The sequence below is a fragment of the Rhinoraja longicauda genome, chromosome 2 (assembly GCF_053455715.1).
Source record: "Rhinoraja longicauda isolate Sanriku21f chromosome 2, sRhiLon1.1, whole genome shotgun sequence".
NCBI lineage: Eukaryota > Metazoa > Chordata > Chondrichthyes > Rajiformes > Arhynchobatidae > Rhinoraja > Rhinoraja longicauda.
The window spans coordinates 106,921,940-106,945,335 of NC_135954.1; the positions used below are offsets into that span (position 1 = coordinate 106,921,940).

Sequence of the window (23,396 nt, forward strand, 5' to 3'; positions counted from 1 at the left end):
TCTCTACCTTAAAAATATCCACTGACTTGGCCTCCACAGCCTTCTGTGGCAAAGAATTCCACAGATTCACCACCCTATCCATGTACCTGTCTAACTGTTTTGTAAATGTTGGGACGTTTTTGCCGAGCAAAAGCCCACAGTCGCTACCCTTGCATGGACCGAGCTGCTTTCAATTGTTTGCTGAGAAAAGCACAAAAACAGACCTTGTTGGCATGTTCGATCTTTTTCCATTTTAAATTGCCAGGTACCTGGCTGTGAGTTGAAAGCTTTAAGCATCCTGTGGGATTGCAGATCTGGGCTCAACACTGAATTTTGTGGAATTAATAGTGTGATGCTCTGGTGAAACTTACACACAAGCAGGATGTGATGAAATGGAGAAAATATTCTAGGGATTAGTTCCAACCAAAGATACTAGAGGAACAAGATGGACCACTCCGTTTAAATCGCCTATACTGAAGTGTAGTACGCCAAGGAGCGTAACGTCCGCCATTTTAGTAGGCAAAACCAGCTGTTCGCTATGCCTCTCGCAGTGTAATCAGTGTTTTGGGGGAACAGTGTGTGTGATGGTACCATAAAAATGCAGAATATATCTCATCTATCAATTCACAGATTTGTGTTATTGTTCTTTTAAAATGTTTCTGCAAGTTTATGCCTACTAAAATGGCGCTATGACGTACTACTTTTTTTTATAGGGCCGAATGGTCTATCTTGCTCCTCTAGTACCTTTGGTTCCAACGCAGATTAGCTTTCTGGTTTGTAATTTGATTGTTTTTAAAATATAACAATAATGCAAGAAACTTTCTATTCTATTAGTCGTGCTGTTATATAGAGGGAAATGTTTCATAATGTAATCATTTATATCTCAATGGTGAAAAACATCGATAGTCCATTCAAGTCTCGGATGGAGAAACGCAACATTTTGATTTTGGTTTTGATTTATTATTGTCACATGTAGGAATTGGTAACAGTCACTGGAGACTTGCTGAATTTCCTTAGTTTTATGAGGAAGTTGAGTGTTTGACAGCACTGGGCCTGCACTCGCTGGAGTTTAGAAGAATGAAGGGGGGACCTCATTGAAACATACAGAACAGTGAAAGGATCGGATAGAGTGGATGTGGAGAGCATGTTTCCACTGGTGGGAGAGTCCAGGTCACAGCCTCAGAATTAAAGAACGCTCCTTTAGGAAGGAGATGAGCAGGAATTTCTTAAGTCAGAGGGTGGTGAATCTGTGGAATTCTTTGCCACAGAAGGCTGTGGAGGTCAAGTCCGAGGATATATTTAAGGCAGAGATAGACAGATTCTTGATTAGTACGGGTGTCAGGGGTTATGGGGAGAAGGCAGGAGAATGGGGTTGAGGGGGAGAGATAGACCAGCCATGATTGAATGGCGAAGTAGACTTGATGGGCCAAATGGCCTAATTCTGCTCCTATCGCTTATGACCTGATGAGCCAACAGTGTGCTTTCGTGGGCAGAAGGTGAATGTGCTTGGGCCAGGACAAGTTGTAGGTGATATTTACACCTGGGAACTTGAAGTTCTCAACCATATCATGTCAATTGAAATCCAAACATTCAACTTTGTCTGGCTGGAAGCATTTAATGGAATATGATAATTGAGCAAATATTGCAGCAATAATTGTCATTTTTAAATGCTTGCATTGTTAAAATGTGTTGGCTAATGTTAGAGAAGACAAACAACCAGGTAGTTGAAATGGCCTTATGGTCATGGAAACAAAAACTCATACAGCCCTTCAGAAGGGCATGAGACCATTCAGCCCACATGCCGTTGCCAGCTCTGTGCAATCAATCTCACTTCACTATTCTGCAGGAACGCCCTGCAAATGTTCCCTTTTCAGCTGTATTACTAATCACGTTTTGAGAGTTATTTACTGAAACCGCTTCTTCATAGATACATAGACACATAGACAATAGGTGCAGGCCATTCGACCCTTCGAGCCAGCACCGCCATTCAATGCGATCATGGCTGATCATGCACAATCAGTACCCCGTTCCTGCCTTCCCCCCCCCATATCCCCTGATTCCGCTAGCCCTAAGAGCTCAATCTAACTCTCTTTTCAATCTAGTCACGCAGTATATTCCAAAGGTGCGGCACGGTGGCGCAGCGGTAGAGCTACTGCCTTACAGCACCAGAGATCCAGGTTCGATCCTGACCACGCGTGCTTGGCTGTACGGAGTTTGTACATTCTCCCTGTGACCTGTGTGGGTTTTCCCCGAGATATTCGGTTTCCTCCCACATTCCAGAGGCGTACAAGTTTGTAGGTTAGTAAGTCTGAAGAAGGGTGCCGACCCGAAACGTCACCCATTCCTTCTCCCCGGAGATGCTGCCTGTCCCGCTGAGTTACTCCAGCATTTTGTGACTATCTTCGATTTAAACCAGCATCTGCAGTTCCTTCCTACACAGAAGTTTAAAGGGATGGCCTGTTGCGATCCTCCTGAGGTAATTGAGTGGTGGTAATAAAGTGCATTTTTGCTGGCAATATTTATACACAAAGTGCAAAAGAGAGAGATCCTTTATTTAAGGTTGCAGTAGAGAGTTACAGGCCATACGGAACAAACGATGTTTCCGGTAAAAACTCTCTCCCCTTCTCCCAATTCCTCTGTCTACGCCGCATCTGCGCCCGGGATGAGGTGTTTCACACTAGGGCATCAGAGATGTCCTCATTCTTCAGGAAACGGGGCTTCCCCTCTTCCATTATGGATGAAGCTGTCACTAGGGCCTCCTCTATATCCCGCAGCTCCGCCCTTGCTCCCCCTCCCCCCATTCGTAACAAGGACAGAATCCCTTCCCACCTTCCACCCCATCAGCCAGCGTATACAACAAATCATCCGCCAACATTTCCGTCACCTCCAACGGGATCCCACTACTGGCCACATCTTCCCATCCCCTCCCCTTTCTGCTTTCTGCAGAGACCGTTCCCTCTGTAACTCCCTGGTCCACTCATCCCTTCCTACCCAAACCACCCCATCCCCGGGCACTTTCCCCTGCAACCGCAGGAGATGCAACACCTGTCCCTTTACCACCCCCTCGACTCCATCCAAGGACCCAAACAGTCTTTCCAGGTGAGGCTGAGGTTCACCTGCACCTCCTCCAACCTCATCTATTGTATCCGCTGTTCCAGATGTCAACTTCTCTACATCGGCGAAACCAAGCGCAAGCTCCGCGATCGCTTCGCTCAACACCTTCGCTCAGTCTGCCTTAACCAACCTGATCTCCCGGTGGCTCAGCACTTCAACTCCCCCTCCCACTCCCAGTCTAACCTTTCTGTCCTGGGCTTCCTCCATTGTCAGAGTGAGGCCCAGTGCAAATTGGAGGAATAGCATCTCATATTTCTCTTGGGCAGTTTATACCCCAGCGGTATGGACATTGACTTCTCTAACTTCAGGTAGTCCCTCCTTCCCCTCTCTGTCCCCTCCGCCTTCCCAGTTCTCCCACCAGTCTTCCCATCTCTGACTACATCCTATCTTTGTCCCTCCCCCTCGCCTGACACGAGTCTGAAGAAGGGTCTCGACCCGAAACGTCACCTATAACTTCTCTCCCGAGATGCTGCCTGACCCGCTGAGGTACTGCAGCATTTTGGGTCTACCTTCGATATATCTCTGGCTGGGTGAACGTGGCAACATTCAGTGCGGGAAGGAACTGCAGATGCTGGTTTAAACCCAAGATACGCACAAAAAGCTGGAGTAACTCGGCGGGACAGGCAGCATCTCTGGAGAGAAGGGATAGGTAGAAGAAGGGTCTCAACCCGAAACGTCACCGACTCCTGTTCTGACCGACCCGCTGAGTTACTCCAGCTTTTTTGTGTGTATCTTTGGAGATACGTTACAATCTGGCCTCAATGGTAATGCAGAACTAAGTCCTCAAACTCTTGCTAATGTGATAAGACCCCTTAACACTTTAATCCACACGCTCGTTCCTCATTATATGGTCATTAAGTGGAGGAGCCTTGAAGACAAAGTGCCCCCCAAGTTAAGTGCAACTCCCACTGCGATCTGGAATGACAACGAGGGGGTCAGGAGCCAGAGGAGTTCCTACGACCTCTTCATCCCTGCACTCAGCTGAAAAAATAAAACATTTTGTTCATTTAGCTGAGGTTGTGAAGAGTTAACCAGACGGAAAGATAATATGGGCCAAGTTCGAAGTGGTGCTTTGCTTTAATTGATTGCAGTCTTGTATACGGCGATTGCTTTAAAAAAATTTCAAACATACCTACCAAAACTCAGCAGATAGATTGGACTCTGCTGCTTAAAGAAATCACAACGCTAATAGAGTCCTGGGCATTCCACAGTGACTATATATAAAAGCAAGATGCTCTGCATTGTCATTAGATTAAGGCTCAGAACCCACCCTGTGAAGATGATGGATTATCCATTCGTCCCAGCTACGAAATAACTTTTATCAGCTCCAGTTACATTGGGCTGAACGTTATATTTCCATGCTCGACGATAGTTGAAGTCCAAAGAAAACATCTTCTGGGCTTGCAGACGGACCAGCCAGCCTGCAGGCTCCCATGAGGTCCGGTCAGTTAACAATATGTTACATCCTCAACCCTGCATGGGAGAGGAATTGGCAGCGTTTGTGTTTGATTTCCCTTGTATGTGAATCCAAATCATGAGCAGATGTGTGGCTCACTGGGCCCTCCAGCACTCAATCTCCCCACTCAGCCCCTGCTCAGGGGGGGCCAGCTTTCAATCACGGCTTCTGATCGCTATTTGAATTTCACATCCTATCATATGCCCAGAATCTCTCAGACGCAAGTGGACCATTGAACAATGGGGCCGGCCCTTTTAGGACTGAGACGAGGAAATTTTTTCTCACCCAGAGAGTTGTGAATCTGTGGAATTCTCCTCCACAGAAGGCGGTGGAGGCTGATTCACTGGATGTTGTCCAGTGGAGTCGTAGAGTGATACAGTGTGGAAACAGGCCCTTCGGCCCAACTTGCCCACACCGGCCAGCAATGTCCCAGCTGCACTAGCCCCACCTGCCTGCGCTTGGCCCATATCCCTCCAAACCTGGCTTATCCATGTACCTGTCTAACTGTTTCTTAAACGTTGGGATAGTCCCAGCCTCAACTACCTCCTCTGGCAGCTGGTTCCATACACCCACCACCCTGCGTGTGAAAACGTTACCCCTCCGATTCGTATTAAATCTTTTCCCCTTCGCCTTGAACCTATGTCCTCTGGTCCTCGATTCCCCTACTCTGGGCAAGAAACTCTGCATCTTTTTTTTCTTTTCTTTTCTGCTTCAAGGAGACAGACGAGACAATAGACAATAGGTGCAGGAGGAGGCCATTCGGCCCTTTGAGCCAGCACCGCCATTCAATGTGATCATGGCTGATCATTCTCAATCAGTACCCCGTTCCTGCCTTCTCCCCATACCCCCTGACTCCGCTATCTTTAAGAGCTCTATCTAGCTCTCTCTTGAATGTATTCAGAGAATTGGCCTCCACTGCCTTCTGAGGCAGAGAATTCCACAGATTCACAACTCTCTGACTGAAAAAGTTTTTCCTCATCTCAGTTCTAAATGGCCTACCCCTTATTCTTAAACTGTGGCCCCTTGTTCTGGACTCCCCCAACATTGGGAACATGTTTCCTGCCTCTAACGTGTCCAACCCCTTAATAATCTTCTATGTTTCAATAAGATCCCCTCTCATCCTTCTAAATTCCAGTGTATACAGTGTATTGAATGGCGGTGCTGGTTCGAAGGGCCGAATGGTCCACTCATGCACCTATTTTCTATGTTTCCAACATGAACAAAGATGGGGGAATGAAGGGAAACAATAACTCCAATACCCTTCCGTCAAAATATTGGTGCAACTGATTTTCTTTGGTCAACCTACAACAAGGGAACTTGGGGGCTGTAAATGTTTACCTCGGGGTGTCGTTGACACAACATGGCATTTATCGACCTTCTAAAGACAAAGTCGTATGTTTAATATGTGCGTTATCTCCTCCAAGGCTGCATTTCGCCATATCCAGAAGATAGACGCAAAAAAAAGCTAGAGTAACTCAGCGGGACAGGCCGCATCTCCGGAGGGAAGGAATGGGTGACGTTTCGGGTCGTGAAGAAGAAGGGTCTCGACCCGAAACGTCACCCATTCCTTCTCTCCCGAGATGCTGCCTGTCCCGCTGAGTTACTCCGGCGTTCAAATAAATAGATTGGATTTGGGAATGAGTATGGATGCTGCAGAAGAGGGCACACAATGGGATGAGATGATGTGGAAACAATATTGGCAAGCCCCTCTAGTTTATGACAAACTGTAGCAAAGTGCTGCAAAGAAAATGGGGGGAAGTGTCGCAAACTCCTGGAGAAGTGCTCCAAACACTGGGGGAAATGTTGCAAACACTAGCAAGGAAGGCCAGAAACACTGGCGTGAGGTGTTGCGGCATCAGGGGAGGTTTTACTACACCAGGGGAAATGTTCGGGTCGAGACCCTTCTCCCTTTCTCCATGTAGCCCTCTTCTTCACATCTCGAGCCGATCAGGCGTAGACGCCTCTATAATCTTCGTTGTTTTCCATTTTAGAGTCGTAGAGTCTAACACCATTTCCTGCCTAATGTGAATCGCCTCCAGTTCCTCCGTCACCCTAGGATCTCTGGCCACTAGAACATCTGGGAGATTGTTTGTATCTTCCTTAGTGAAGACAGATCCAAAGTACCGGTTCAACTTGTCTGCCATTTCCTTGTTCCCCATAATAAATTCCCCTGCTTCTGTCTTCAAGGGACCCACATTTGCCTCGACTATTTTGTTTCCTCTTCACGTACCTAAAAAAGCTTTTGCTATCCTCCTTTATATTATTGGCTAGTTTACCCTCGTACCTCATCTTTTCTCCCCGTATTGCCTTTTTAGTTATCTTCTGTTGCTCTTTAAAAGAGTCCCAATCCTCTGGCTTCCCACTCTTCTTTGCTGTGTTGTTGTACTTCTCCTTAATTTTTATGCTGTCCTTGACTTCCCTCGTCAGCCACAGGTGTCTCTTACTCCCCTTAGAATCTTTCCTCCACTTTGGGATAAATTGATCCTGCAACTTCTGCATTATTCCCAGGAATACCTGCCATTGCTGTTCAACCGTCTTCCCTGCTAGGGCCTCCTTCCAGTCAAATATGGCCAGCTCCTGCCTCAGTAATCCCCTTTGCTATACTGTAATACTGACACTTCCGATTTTCCCTTCTCCCCCTCAATTTGTAGAGTAAAACTTATCATACTGTGATTATTGCATCCTAATGGCTCTTTTACCTCGAGTCCCCTTATCAGATCAGGTTCATTACACAACACTAAATCCAGAATTGCCTTCTCCCTAGTAGGCTCCAGTACAAGCTGTTCTAAGAATCCATCTCGGAGACACTCCACAAACTCTCTTTCCTGGGGTCCATTACCAACCTGATTTTCCCCAGTCTACCTGCATGTTGAAATCTCCCATAACCACCGTAGCATTACATTTGCGACATGCCAATTTTAGCTCCTGATTCAACTTGCACCCTATGTCGAGGCTACTGTTTGGGGGCCTGTGGATAACTCCCATTAGGGTCTTTTTACCCTTACAATTCCTCATTTCTATCCATACTGATTCTACATCTCCTGATTCTATGTCATCCCTTACAAGGGAGTGAATATCATTCCTTACCAACAAAGCAACCCCAGCCCCGCTGCCCACCTGAAGAGATCCCAGTGGTCTAGAAATCTAAATCCCTGCTCCCTGCACCAGCCCCTCAGCCATACATTCATATCCCCGATCTCTCTGTTCCTGCCCTCACCAGCACGAGGTACAGGCAGCAGTCCAGAGATAACCACCCTCGACGTCCTACTTCTTAGTCTTCTTCCTAACTCTCTAAACTCATGTTGCAGTATCTCCTTCCTCTTCCTCCCGACGTCGTTCGTGCCCACGTGCACAACTACTTCCGGTTGATCACCTTCCCTCACCAGGATGTTCTGAAGCCGGTCCATGATGTCTTGAACCCTGGCACCAGGGAGGCAACAGACCATCCTCAAGTCCCGCATGCCGCCACAGAATCTACTGTCCGTACCTCGGACAATGGAGTCACCCACTACTATGGCTCTGCCCGACTTCGGTCTCCCCAGTCGAGTCTCCTTGCCTGGATTAGAGCCGTCAACCTGTCCGCCGCTCGGACTGGAAGCGTCTTCTGCCCCGACAGCTCCCCTGAAGGTGTACCTGTTTGCACTAGGCACAGCCACCGCGGTCTCCTGTAGTCCACGTGCACTCCCCTTTGAAACAGTCTCCCACCTTCGCTCGACCTGGACCCTTGGCGTGACAGCCTCACAGTAGGTCCTGTCCAGGAAACCCTCGCATTCCCGGATGGCCCTGAGGTCATCCAGCTGCTTTTCCAACTCCACCACACGTCCATTCAGGAGCTGCACCTGGACACAGTTCTTGCAGGTGTAGCTCCCAGAAGCTCCAGCTGTGTCCCTACCTTCCCACATCCTGCAGGAAACACACTGCACCAACTTATCTGCCATTACTTTATTGTCTAAAAACGAATCAGGCTCAAAAACAAGTGTATCCTCCTCACCTCAGTTGACTTGCAACCAAAGACTCGCAACCAAAGACTCGCAACCAAAGGCTCGCAACCAAAGGCTCGCAACCAAAGGCTCGCAACCAAAGGCCAATCCACGTACTCCCTTCTATCCTGCCTTCCTGACGAGCTTGGAAGTATGCGCTTCACTGACTGACTGCTAGCATCCCTTTGGCACTCTTTTTAAAAGGACGTTTTACCTTCAATTAACACTTCCTTTCTTTCAGCCAATGGTCGTCCTTGCTCCTGCTCTCCCGACCTTTACTGACTGACTGCCAGCGTCCCTTTGGCGCTCTTTTTAAACTGACTTTTTACCTTCGATTAACACTTACTTTCTTTCAGCCAACGGTCGTCCTTGCTCCCGCTCTCCCGACCTTTACTGACTGACTCCAGCAGTGGCCAACTATCCATGTGCCTTTCATTCTGAGTTCATAAACTGCTTCGACTTCAGTTGAACCGGACAGCTGAGCCAAACTGCAGCTGCCATTCCTGAGTGGCCTCCTTGCATAAGTAGTCCAAGAAGATTTTGTCTAAGGCACGCTGACGTCAGTGATGGAGAAAGGGCTTGCGGCACCCGTGTAACTGACAATCAAGCTGACAGGGAACTTAAGAATCTCTTTACTAAAACTCTTGTTTGTTTGTTTCTTTGTTTGTTCCTGAACTACAGCCAAATCGGTACACGGTAGTGTGACAATTTTAGGCCCACCTTACTCACCGTCGTCCCTTTGGTGCTAATGCAAGAAGTTTCATTGAAATCGGTGTTATATTTTTTCAGTTATTCACATTTTAAAATTTAAATCTATGTCCTGGGGAGGGAGGGGGGAGGGGGGAGGGAGGGAGGGGGAGGGGGGGGGAGGGGGAAGGGAGGGAGGAGGGAGGGAGGGGGCTGGAGGGAGGGGGAGGATAAGGAGGGTTGAGGGGGATAGAGTGGGGGGAGGGGAAGGGGAAGCGGAGGGGAAGGGGAGGGGAGGGGAATGGAGGTGGAGGGAGGGGGGCAAGGGAGGGGGAGGGGAAGGGGGTGGTGGAAGGGAAGGGAAGAGGGGAGGGAGGAGGGAGGGGAGGGGGGAAGGGAGGGGGGGAGGGGGTGGGGAGGATGCTGCACCAATGCAGGAGAGGTTTGGGCCCAATGGGTCCACTTGGTCTAGTAAATTAATAAATGCAGGGTTTCTAATGAAATAATCGGTCCATTACCAAGGCACAAAATGGACACCGCCACTGTACCAGAGCTTGCTTTAGTCCTGATAGGAACAACCTCTGCATCAACCATAGAATAATAAGAAAAGTAAACTCTCCATAAAAGGGTGGTGGATCTGTGGAATTCTTTCCCACAGAAGGTTGTGGAGGCCAAGTCAATGGATATTCTTAAGGCAGAGATTCTTGATAGATTCTTGAAGATAGACACAAGAATCTAGCGGGACAGGCAGCATCTCTGGAGAGAAGGAATGGGTGACGTTTTGGGTCGAGACCCTTTCTTTAGACTGGTACGGGTGTCAGGGGTTATGGGGAGAAGGCAAGAGAATGGGGTTGAGAGGGAAAGATAGTTCAGCCATGATTTGAATGGCGGAGTAGACTTGATGGGCCGAATGGCCTAATTCCGCTCCTATCACTTATGTATTTATGAATAATCGGACAATTTTATTTTGCAATTTGAATTTCATTGAACTACTTGGAAACATTGGTAAGAGTTGTGGCCATGCTAGATAATTGGAATTAAGGCATGATATCATCAATTTACATCGGCGAAACCAAACGCAGGCTCGGCGATCGCTTCGCTCAACACCTGCGCTCGGTCCGCATTGACCAATCTGATCTCCCGCCGAGCACTTCAAATCCCCCTCCCACTCCCAGTCTGACCTTTCTGTCATGGGCCTCCTCCAGTGCCATAGTGAGTCCCACTGGAAATTGGAGAAACAGCATCTCATATTTCGCCTGGGCAGCTTGCAGCCCAGTGGTATGAACATTGACTTCTCCCATTTTAGATAGTTCCTCTGTCCCTCCCTTCCCCTCCTCCTTCCCAGATCTCCCTCTATCTTCCTGTCTCCACCTATATCCTTCCTTTGTCCCGCCCCCCTGACATCAGTCTCGACCCGAAATGTCACCCATTCCTTCTCCCCTGAGATGCTGCCTGACCTGCTGAGTTACTCCTGCATTTTGTGAATATATATCATCAATTATAAACATGTCTAACAATCTCTGGCTGTTTTTTTAATCCTGCAGGTAGACCTGGGGTTCCTGCAGTACGTCTCTGCAATAGCAACACAAGGTGCCGTCTCCAAAGAAACACGGCGGATGTATTACATTCTGACATACAAGGTTGATGTGAGTTCTAATGGTGAAGACTGGATCACTGTGAAAGAAAAGAATAAGCAGAAGGTAAGTTGTTGGAACAAGACTGGGTGTGGAGAGGAAATTCTGCCAGTTCCGTCGAACAACCCAGGGTGGACGTCGAGGAAGTAAAGCAGCTCCCACCCCACAGAAGAAATACTAAAGTACAAGATAGAATAGGGGTGGCACAGTAGCGTTTCAGTAAAGCGACTGCCAGAGACCCAGGTTCCATCCTGACTACGGGTGCTGTCTGTACGGAGTTTGTACGTTCTCCCCGTGTCCTGTGTGGGTTTTCTCCGAGATCTATGGTTTCCTCCCGCACTCCAAAGACGTACAGGTTTGTAGGTTAATTAGCTTGGTATAAATGTAAAATTGTCCCGGGTTTGTGTAGGATAGTAGTGTTAGTGTGCGGGGATCGCTGGTCGGTGCGGCCTGTTTCTGCACTGTATCTCTAAACTAAAAAATATCTTACTACCTTGTTAATTTTCTCTTAAAAGACATAAAAGGATTGCCTCATTGGTGGACACTGGAGGATATTATTTCTTTGAGTGGGTCAACAATTAAAGTTCACTGAATCAATTTAATGCACAGGATTCATTCACTCTTCCTTGCCACAGACCACGATCCAGCAGATTACAATGAGTGAGCAGATAGCTACAGTAATAGAGAACATATGTTGAAGAAAAACGTGCTGATTTACCCCGATCACATTTCTGCAATGTATAAGAAAATAACTGCAGATGCTGGTACAAATCGAAGGTATTTATTCACAAAATGCTGGAGTAACTCAGCAGGTCAGGCAGCATCTCAGGAGAGAAGGAATGGGTGACGTTTCGGGTCGAAACCCTTCTTCAGACTGATTTCAGGGGGGCGGGACAAAGGAAGGATATAGGTGGAGTGGATATAGGTAGATTCACAGTTGCCTATTGTAGTTCAGGGGTGTCCAATGCATAATCTTTCATTTCACTGCACATTTTTGCTTCGTCTGTTTGCTCTTTAAACAGGTGTATTAACACAGGGCAAGACTAGAAAGTTTGCTGATGATACCAAAGTGGGTGGTTTTGCAGATAGTGAAGATGGTTGTGAAAGATTGCAGCAGGATCTGGATCGATTGGCCAGGTGGGCTGAGGAATGGTTGATGGGATTTAATACAGAGAAGTGTGAGGTGTTGCTTTTTGGAATGTCTATCAAGGGGCAGCACCTACACAGTGAACGGTAGGCCTCTGGGGAGTGTTGTAAAGCAGAGGGATCTAGGAGTGCAGGTGCATGGTTCCTTGAAGGTCGAGTCGCAGGTGGTCAAAAAGGCTTTTGGCACATTGGCCTTCATCGGTCGGAGTATTGAGTATAGAAGTCATGTTGCAGTTGTATAAGACGTTGGTGAGACCACATTTAGAGTATTGTGTTCAGTTCTGAGCACCATGTTATAGGAAAGATAATGTCAAGTTTGAAACGGTTCAGAGAAGATTTACGAGGATGTTGCCAGGACTAGAGGGTGTGAGCTGTAGGGAGAGGTTGAATAGGCTGGGTCTCTATTCCATGGAGCGCAGGAGGATGAGGGGTGATCTTATTGAGGTGTATAAAATCATGAGAGGAATAGATCGGGTAGATGCACAGAATCTCTTGACCAGAGGAGGGGAATCGAGGACAAGAGGACATAGGTTCAAGGTGAAGTGGAAAAGATTTAATAGGAATCTGAGGGGTAATTTTTTCACACAAAGGATGGTGGATGTATGGAGCAAGCTGCCAGAGGAGGTAGTTGACCTGGGACTATTCCAACTTTTAAGAAACATTTAGACAGGCACTTGGATAGGACAAGTTTGGAGGGATATGGACCAAACACAGGCAGGTGGGACTAGTGTAGCTGGGACATGTTGTCCGGTGTGGGCAAGTTGGGCTGAAGGGCTTGTTTCCACACTGTATCATTCTATAACTCTATGATTCTATTTAAAATAATTTCCAAATCTGAATAGTTAACCAGCTCATTGTTTAACCCAAATTGAATGCATAAACTCATGCCCACCTGTAATCTCCTAAATATAAAAAAATGAATGGCAGTCTCAACTGAAAATGGCTATCAAGTAATGATTGAATGATAAGCAGAATGAATCCTAAATGATGTTTATTCTCGTGCATTAATAGCTTTGGTGTCAAGCTCAAAATCACTTTTTTTGTGTGAGAAGACTCACTGGGTACCTATTTAATCTGTTTAAATTATTTTCAAACATGTCAATATTAAATGGTAATTGTTTCAAACAGTCCCAGAGCATAGCAGTTTGCTGTGAAGTACAAATGGCATTCTTAACCTGCTCTCAATTAGGAATCATGGATCTACTGTATCTCTTTCATTTTGGCGTTGGTTAAGGAATTCTCATGAGTGGGAATGCTTGAGAGCTCATAAGATCATAAGGGATAGGAGTAGGATTAGACAATTCGGCCCATCAGTCTACTCCACCATCCAATCACAGCTGATCTATCTCTCCCGCCGAACCCCATTCTCCTGCCTTCTCCCCATAACCTCTGACACCCGTACTAATCAAAAATCTATCCATCTCCGCCTTGAAAAATACCACTGACTTGGCCTCCACAGCCTTCTGTGGCAATGAATTCAACTCTGTGGCTAGGAATTCCACTCTCTGCTGCTCTGTACGTCTTTGAACAGTGGGGTCTTCCTCACAACAGGGCAAATGGAACCTCGGTCAAATATAAGGTTGCCAACCTTCAAACTCCGAAATAAGGGACAAGAGGTGAGGTCACCGCCCACACCCCACGTGACCTCACCCTGCCAGTGGCCACGTGCTCCCGCTCCACCAATGATGGCCGCCCGGGCGAACACACTCGGCCACGCTCCCCGAATACACTCCGTTAGCCTACAATGTCCGGGCCTACAGCGGCCTCCGGGCCCCTATGTCCGGGCCCGGGCCTACAGCGGCCTCCGGGCCGACAGCCCCCCCGCCCCGGGCCTAATACGGGACAGGGGTGGTCCCGTACGGGACAAACAAATTTACCCCAAAATACGGGATGTCCTGGCTAATACGGGACAGTTGGCAACCCTAGTCAAATATCTCACCCAAAGGCAGCCCCTCTCTAACACATCACCTCCTTCACACTGCACTTAACCATTGGTCTGTGTTGCTTGAAACTGAATTCCTAAAGTTTGGCTTAAACCAAAACCCTCTCACTCCCCAGTGGAGATTTGGATCATACACTCTATAAAACAAGCAACATAAAGATAACGAATCTCTGAAAAAGACTAACGTGAATGTGCATCTCCGACTGCAGTAATGATTTTATCATCAGCATCTGCGCAATGATCTGATGTAGTTAGTCTCTTAGCCATTCCTGAACCTGTCCAATTTGATCAAAATGGTCAGTAATTGCCCAATGTGTAGGAAGGAACTGCAGATGCTGGTTTAAATGGAAGATAGACACAAAATGCTGGAGTAACTCAGCGGGACAGGCAGCATCTCCGGAGAGAAGGAATGGGTGGTGTTTCGGGTCGAGACCCTTCTTCAGAGCTAGGGAATGTGTGGTTCAGTAGACCGGTTAAGTCTCAATCAAACTGGTATTGAGGTTCAGGGATTGAAAGCAGCCACCCTTTACACAAAAGTCATTCATTAGAAATAAGTGGTTGCCCATCAAAACAGAGATCAGGTGAGAGTTTCTTTCTCAGAGGTTATGAATCTTTGGAACTCTCTTAGTTTAGTTTAGTTTAGTTTAGAGATGCAGCGTGGAAACAGGCCCTTCGGCCCACCGGGTCCGTGCAGACCAGCGATCCCCGCACATTAACACTATCCTACACCCACTAAGGATAATTTTTACATTTACCAAGCCAATTAACCTACAAACCTGCACGTCTTTGGAGTGTGGGAGGAAACCGAAGATCTCGGAGAAAACCCACACAGATCACGGGGGGAACGTACAAACTCCGTACAGACAGCACCCGTAGTCGGGATCGAACCTGGGTCTCCGGCGCTGCATTCTCTGTAAGGCAGCAACTCTACCGCTGCTCCACTGTGACCGCCCACCGTGACTGCTTGCCCTATCTTCCTTCCTCAGAAGAATAGGACAAGCAGAGCCCAGAATGTTTTTAAGACTGTGTTATTTGCTAAGTGAGTAGGTGAGAGGACACAGGCAGAAACCTATTTTTTGCATATATTTCATTCATCTGTTCTATATCTCTCTGTATCACCGTCTATATATCTGGTTTCCCTTTCCCCTGACTCTCAGTCTGAAGAAGGGTCTCGACCCGAAACGTCGCCTATTCCTTTTCTCTGACCCGCTGAGTTACTCTAGCTTTTTGTCTATCTTCAGCAGAACAAGAACTATTGACCTCACCCTCCTATAACATAAAAAATACAGAAAATAAGTGCAGGGGTAGGCCACTCGGCCCTTCAAGCCAGTACCGCCATTCAATATGATCTTGCAAATCATCCAAAATCAGTACCCTGCTTTTTCCCTGCATCCCTTGATTCCATTAGCCCTAAGGGCTAAATCTAACTCTCTCGTGAAAACATCCAGTGAATTGGCCTCCACTGCCCTCTGTGGCAGAGAATTCTACAGATTCGCAACTCTCTGGGTGAAAAAGTTTTTCCTCATCTCAGTCCTAAATGGCCTACTTCCTTATTCTTAAACTGCGACCCCTGGTTTTGTCATCATCAATCTCATCAACTTGTCTTTGGATGACGCTTTTCTAAGTATTTCAATGTGATAGTTAAGTTTAACCGCCCCACTCAATGAGGTATTTTGGCAATAAAGAAAAGGCAATAAATGAGCAATTTTTTAATATACAGTGGAGAAGATTTGCACACTGCCATCATGATTTGCTCCCATTTTATTGATTTGGTGCTTTTCCTCAATGCTGTGGCATTATTCTTCACAGCTGGACGTACGAATAAGAAGGTACAGTGTTAAGTAGCTGGAATTACTTGCACGTCTCCGTAGCAACGCAGTTAAATAGAACTCGAGATCTTTATCCCGCCTGGAATTCAAGTTCACCACAGCTGATAGCAGACAATATATCTTGAAGTAATCACACTTCAATGGCATACAAAAGATATGAAAGATGTTGAAAATCCTCAGTGCTGATTGCACAAAGAAACTATTTCAGTCCGACACACAATTCTTCACTTTGGAGACGAATATTCAAATTAAGTCATACCAGTGACTGATAAAGATCTTTTTTTTTTTTTATCACTGTCTGTTAAGGTTCTCAGTCATTAAAAAAATGGGTTTGCCTCAGGATAGACTTCAATTGATTCTAGACCAGAATGTAAAATTGTGTCAGCTGAGATACATTTAGAGTAAAAGATTGAGATTATCAGAGGTATCACAAAATGCTGGAGTTCACCTGCACCTCCTCCAACCTCAACTATTGCATCCGCTGCTCTAGATGTCAACTTCTTTACATCGACGAAACCAAACTTAGGCTCGGCGGTCGCTTCGCTCAACACCTTCGCTCAGTCTGGCTTAACCAACCTGATCTCCCGGTGCCTGAGCACTTCAACTCCCCCTCCCACTCCCAGTCTGACCTTTCTGTCATGGGCCTCCTCCAGTGCCATAGTGAGGCCCACCGGAAATTGGAGGAACAGCACCTCATATTTCGCCTGGGCAGCTTGCAGCCCAGCGGTATGAACATTGACTTCTCCAACTTTAGATAGTTCCTCTGTCCCTCTCTTCCCCTCCCCCTTCCCAGATCTCCCACTGTCTTCCTGCCTCCACCAATATCCTTTCTTTGTCCCGCCCCCCTGACATCAGTCTGAAGAAGGGTCTCGACCCGAAACGTCACCCATTCCTTCTCTCCTGAGATGCTGCCTGACCTGCTGAGTTACTCCAGCATTTTGTGAATAAATACCCTTAATGCTGGAGTAATTCAGCGGAACAGGCAGCATCTCTGGATAGAAGGAAAGGGTGACGTTTCGGGTCGAGACCCCAGTCCTCATCCAGAAGAAAGGTCTCGACCCGAAACGTCACCCATTCCTTCTATCCAGAGATGCTGCCTGTCCCGCTGAGTTACTCCAGCATTCTGTGTAAACCAGCATCTGCAGTTCCTCCCTACACATAAGGAGATGATGATTTTGTTATCATGTTTGGAGAAGGGAGCAACTGAGGCAGATAGGATTCGTGCTCCCAATCAGTAATTGTTAGGGGATGTTGGGTGGGAATAGTCTGGGCAAAAACATCTTTCCTTGGAAGCTGATAAAGCTGATGAATCTCAAGGACTGCCAGCTCTTGGATCTGTACCTTGGCACGAGCTACATACTATAGGACTATGACACAAAATGCTGGAGTAACTCAGTGGGACAGGCAGCATCTCTGGAGAGAAGGTATTGGTGACGTTTCGGGTCAAGAACCTTTGTTCAGAGTGAATCAATCTGAATCAGTCTGAAGAAAGGTCTACGACCCGAAACGTCACCCATTCCTTCTATCCAGAGATGCTGCCTGTCCCACTGAGTTACTCCAGCGTTTTGTCCCTATCTTCGATTTAAACCAGCATCTGCAGTTCGCTTCCTACACATAGCATTATGACAAGCCGACTCTGAACTTGACGAATTGTGGATTTGCCTTTTGAGAATATTTGTTCGAGTCTGATTGCGGGTTTTAATTTTGCAGGTATTTCAAGGCAACAGCAACCCCAATGACACAGTTGTAAGGCAGTTTCCTCAGAGAATCCTGACACGATATTTACGGATAAGACCGCAGTCCTGGGAGAACGGCATTGCACTTCGCTTTGAATTATATGGATGCAAGATCACAGGTAAAGAAGTTGCCTCTGTGAATGCCGTTAAACTATTCCCTTCACTTCAATCCACCAAATGTACTACTAATGAGCCGTGAGCTGTTCATTGCAGTTATCCTCACTGCACCTTTTTCCTTTTAGTAAATTAAATATCTTCGGACAAAATGATCACCCTATCTAAATCTCTTCAACACAGGCACCTGAGAAAAAACAGCAAATGTAGACCATTTGCCCAATGCAAATTGATGTTTCCTCCTCGTTTAAATGTTTCATACTTACTTAATTGAGAAATTTCAATCCTCGTTGGCAGAACCAAGAATTGGGGATGTCCATGTTTGTTTATAGGTAGCCGCTGGATTTCGCTGTTTAAAAATGCCACTTTGTGTATTGAGAGGCTGCCCGGATCAACGTTCTTGAATGCAAACTTACTTAAAGATGAGCAGAAAAGGAAATCTCATTCCGCAAATACGCTGACTGTTTTTAGACCGGTGATTTTTTTTTAAACGGTTTTTAGACAATAGACAATAGGTGCAGGAGGAGGCCATTCGGCCCTTCGAGCCAGCACCGCCATTCAATGTGATCATGGCTGATCATTCTCAATCAGTACCCCGTTCCTGCCTTCTCCCCATACCCCCTGACTCCGCTATCATTAAGAGCTCTATCTAACTCTCTCTTGAAAGCATCCCGAGAATTGGCCTCCACTGCCTTCTGAGGCAGAGAATTCCACAGATTGACAACCCTCTGACTGAAAAAAGTTTTTCCTCATCTCCGTTCTAAATGGTCTACCCCTTATTCTTAAACTTATAATATTTGTATAATATTTGAAAAAGTTGTGAACTGTTGAAGTTTATAATCACAATCTCGGCGAGTGATCTTCCCAATGATGCGACTTTTAACGCTGAAAATTTGGCTGCCAACACTTGACATTTGATCCGTCTGACTTTTGTAACTGAATCTGATGCATCATAAGGAGCTGCAGCCTGTGCCTGTCGGATTAGTAAAATGATCTGGATAATCCAGGTGCTTATTCCACTGCACTGTGCAAAGTCACTAACTTTGTTGTGCCATGATTGAATTTTTTTTGCTTTTGAACCGGAAGATAGTTTGTCCAAACCACTTACAAAAGTAGTCATCATGTAATCCATCCTGCAAGTTTATTGTCGTACCAAGGGTGCACTCCCCTGTCAGGCAAGGGTTCCCAACCTGGGGTAAGTTTACCCCCCCAGGGGATAAATTTTGCCTACCCAGGGGGTAAGTGTGTTGATTCTGGATTTGTACATATTTTTATTCAATTATAATTTTTTGAAACACTTTTATTTAGTTTAGAGGTAGAAATGTTGTGTACTCATTGACTGACTGTGTTTGGTTCTGGTACACAGGTATCTGTTCATCATTAGTTGTTCATAACTAAGTGAAATAACATTGTTATGTGCTATTATTATTGTTGTTATTTGAACATAAAATAATAATGTTAAAAACATTAAGTATTTTAAGATTTCCCCTTTGTCGGTTGCTTTATTATGGTAGAAGTGTAAACTCGAATTACTGAACAAAACAGGGTGGGGGTAAATTTACTTTCGAAAAGTTGCCAGGGGGTAAACGGGACGAAAAAAGTTGGGAACCCCTGCTGTAAGGCGTGCCATATTTTAGAGTAGGGTGTAAAATACATGAGGCTGGAGTAACTCAGCAGGTCAGGCAGCATCTCGGGAGAGAAGGAATGGGTGACGTTTCGGGTCGAGACCCTCAGTTGAAGAAGGGTCTCGACCCGAAACGTCACCCATTCCTTCTCTCCCGAGATGCTGCCTGACCCGCTGAGTTACTCCAGCATTTTGTGAATAAAAACCTTCGATTTGTACCAGCATCTGCAGTTATCTTCTTATACTATATGTAAAATACATGTCCTGTCTCCTGGGCTCCTCCTATTGTCACGGTTAATGCAATCCTCATTATCTTCAATGGAGAATGCTTTTCCCTTCTTAGTCTCCTGGTTCAAATGCAGCCTGGTCCAATTGGGGGAAAAAAAATCTTCTCTGTCTGCGTTAAATGTCTTATAGACGTCCACAGTGCAAATTCACGTAATCGACTTACTAAAACTCTCGTTTGTTTGTTCGTTTGTTCCTGAAGTACAGCCAAAACGGTACACGATAGCATGACAATTTTAGGCCTACCTTACTCACCGTCGTCCCTGCGGTGCTAATGGAAGAAGTTTCATTGAAATCAGTGTTATATTTTTAAAGATATTCACATGTTAAAGTTTTAATGCATTTCCTAGGGAGGGGGTGGATGGAGAGGGGGAGAGGGAGGGAGGGGGGGGAGGAGGGAGGATAAGGAGGGTTGAGGGGGATGGAGTGGGGGGAGGGGAAGGGGAGAGGGGAAGGGAGGAGGAGGAGGGGGAGAGGAGGGGAAGGGGGAGGAGAGGGTGCTGCACCAATGCAGGAGAGGTTTGGGCCCAACGGGTCCACTTGGTCTTTTACCGTAAATACACAACCACAACAAGAAAAGTTATTAACCCCCACCCTCCCCCTCACCCAATAACAAATCTGGAAACTCAAAAAGATCTCAGAACATAAAATATGTATAAAATATGATCTACTTGTTCAGAGGGTATGGGTGCTGGTGTTGAAATTGGCACTTGTTTTCTTTCCCCATTTGCCCCTAAGCTGAAGGCACAGCAAGCCCATTTTCAAAGGCATTTAAGGACCGCACTCCCTGATACCTCTAGAGTCAGATATTGGTTTGCCTGGATAAAATCAGGCTTCCTTTCCTCAACAGCATCAGTGCAAAGATTTGGTATTTCTCCCGATCCAGTGGTTTAATTGACACGAGGTAGACACAAAAATGCTGGAGTAACTCAGCGGGACAGGCAGCATCTCCGGAGAGAAGGAATGGGTGACGTTTCGGGTCGAGACCCTTCTTCAGACTGATACTTCTTCTCGACCCGAAACGCCACCCATTCCTTCTCCCCAGAGATGCTGCCTGACCCGCTGAGTTACTCTAGCATTTTGTGTCAACCTTTGGTTTAAACCAGCATCTGCAGTTCCTCCAAGGCCTCTGGGGTTATGCGTGGACACATTTAAGGGCTCTTTGCAATCCCAAAGGAGGAAAAGTATGGAGTGTGAAAGTCCACAGAGGCTCTATATTCCATCGTCCGAATAGCGTTAAACTGGAGAACCCCCATAAAATTCAGTTTAAAAGGGTGAGGGGAGGGGACCTCTTTGAAACTTACCGAATAGTGAAAGGCTTGGATAGAGTGGATGTGGAGAGGATGTTTCCACTAGTGGGAGAGTCTAGGACCAGAGGCCTCAGAATTAAAGGACGTTGCTTTAGGAAGGAGATGAGGAGGAATTTATTCAGCCAGAGGGTGGTGAATCTGTGGAATTCTCTGCCACAGAAGGCTGTGGAGGCCAAGTCAGTGGATTTTATTAAGGCAGAGATAGATAGATTTGTGATTAGTACGGGTGTCAGGGGTCATAGGGAAAAGGCAGGAGAATGGGATTAAAATAGGGAGAGATAAATCAGCCATGATTGAACGACGGAGTGGGCTTGATGGGCCGAATGGCCTAATTCTGCTCCTATCACTTATGAACATGGAAATCCATGCCCCAGAATCTTTTATTGCACAATGCAAGTGGCCTTTGCTTAAGGTAGCTTTTGTGAAATGCAAATTGTACCAATCTTGGGTTCCATAAGGTCTTGGAAGTGTAGCATGTGAACGTGAGTGCGCAGAATATAACTGGCAGCGATTAGGCGTCCATTGTAAACCACAATCAGGTTATTGCGTGGTTGCGAATGTGAAATAGGACATTCTTAGATCTTGGGAATTGACAATTAATTCCTGGATCTGCAAATAGATATTAGACCCAGACTGAGGATAATTTGATCTGGTCGTGCATTTTAAATAAGGTGGGGCTAATTGAGGGGAAGGAAGAGGTATACGTACAGATCAGATTCAGTGATAAAATGATTGTAAAAAACGGCAATTAGGTCCAGTGGAATCAATTTACCAAGAAACAGAAGACAAAAATAGTCAAGCGCGCTACAAATTCATCAATGGCTATGAAGAGTTGGGATGGGAAGAGGATCATTTAGAGACGGACAGGACAATACCACAGATAGTGAGGGGGAGGCAGCTGGAATAAATCACAATTTCTCCTCCACATTTACCAGGGGTGTCAATAGGTGGACATGGCAGTGGATGCCAAAGTGAGTAATTAAATGGCTTCCTGTTTAGTGGAAAAAGACCAAGGATAATGCACACCCACCAAATTAAAGAGAACAACACCAGGTGCGTTGCACCCATGCATTCTAAAAGACTTCAAGGAAGAGATGGCACAGATACACTACTGCGCGCACGTAATAGTTCTTTAGAAAGAGTTGTTGTGCCAGGGGACCGGATGTTAGCTTACGTGGTATTAGTGTCTGAGGATAGAAAGTGAACATGTCCAAGAAATTACTGAGCTGTCAGCCTAAGTCAGTTGTACAGGGCCTCCTGCACCGCACCTGGAGCACTGTGTGCAGTTTTGGTCTCCAAATTTGAGGAAGGATATTCTTGCTATTGAGGGCGTGCAGCATAGGTTTACTAGGTTAATTCCCGGAATGGCGGGACTGTCATATGTTGAAAGACTGGAGCGACTAGGTTTGTATACACTGGAATTTAGAAGGATGAGAGGGGATCTTATCGAAATGTATAAGATTATTTAAGGGGTTGGACACGTTAGAGGCAGGAAACATGTTCCCAATGTTGGGGGAGTCCAGAGTCAGGGGCCACAGTTTAAGAATAAGGGGTAGGCCATTTAGAACTGAGATGAGGAAATACTTTTTCAGTCAGAGAGTTGTGAATCTGTGGAATTCACTGCCTCAGAAGGCAGTGGAGGCCAATTCTCTGAATGCATTCAAGAGAGAGCTAGATAGAGCTCTTTAGGATAGCGGAGTCAGGGGGTATGGGGAGAAGGCAGGAACGGGGTACTGATTGAGAATGATCAGCCATGATCACATTGAATGGCGGTGCTGGCTTGAAGGGCCGAATGGCCTACTCCTGCACCTATTATCTATTGTCTAACACTAATAGTTGTTGAAATATTAGAGCGTTAAAAAAAACTGTAGTAATCAATTGATTGGTTTGGATTTCAAGGGGGGAAAATCTTGCTTGGCTAATCTAATTGCATTTCTTGAGGTGGTAGCGGAGAGATCAAGGTTCAGATCAGGTTTACAAAAGACCTTTGTTCAGGAACCCCATTAATTGACATGGCATCACATGTAGAGATGGTGGTCAAAAAAGCTTTTGACACTTTGGCCTTCATCAGTCAGAGTATTGAGTTTAGAGGTTGGGAGGTCATGTTGCAGTTATATAAGACATTGGTGAAGCCACTTGTAGGGTATTGTGTTCAGTTTTGGCCACCGAGTCATAGGAAAGATGTCAAGCTGGAAAGATTTTCGAGGATGTTGCCAGGTCTCGAGGGCCTGGGCTCTAGGGAGAGGTTGAGCAGGCTAGGGCTTTATTCCTTGGAGCGCAGGAGGATGAAGGGTGATCTTAGAGAGGTGTACAATTGTATCTGTGTGTCCTGTGCTTTTTGTTGTCTACTGCCGGACCCTGACGTGAGAGGACACTGGCGCTGTTTGTTCGCCGCTTCTCCGTCAGGATAGTTTGTCTGTTTGTTTTTATGTTATGACTGTTTTTGTAAAGCGCTTTGAGCACCTGGTAAAGCGCTATATAAAATAAATGCTTATTATTATTATTATGAGAGGAATAGTGTAGGAAAGAACTGCAGATGCTGGTTTAAATCGAAGGTACA

General features: G+C 46.2%; 1 protein-coding gene across 1 annotated transcript in view; it reads left to right on the forward strand.

The window, feature by feature from the left end:
• Positions 1 to 23,396, forward strand: part of nrp1a (neuropilin 1a) — a 246,650-nt gene that overhangs the window by 159,003 nt on the left and 64,251 nt on the right. The window contains 2 exon segments of the mRNA XM_078425444.1: positions 10,761 to 10,916; positions 17,478 to 17,622. Coding sequence (XP_078281570.1) covers positions 10,761 to 10,916; positions 17,478 to 17,622 — 301 coding nt within the window.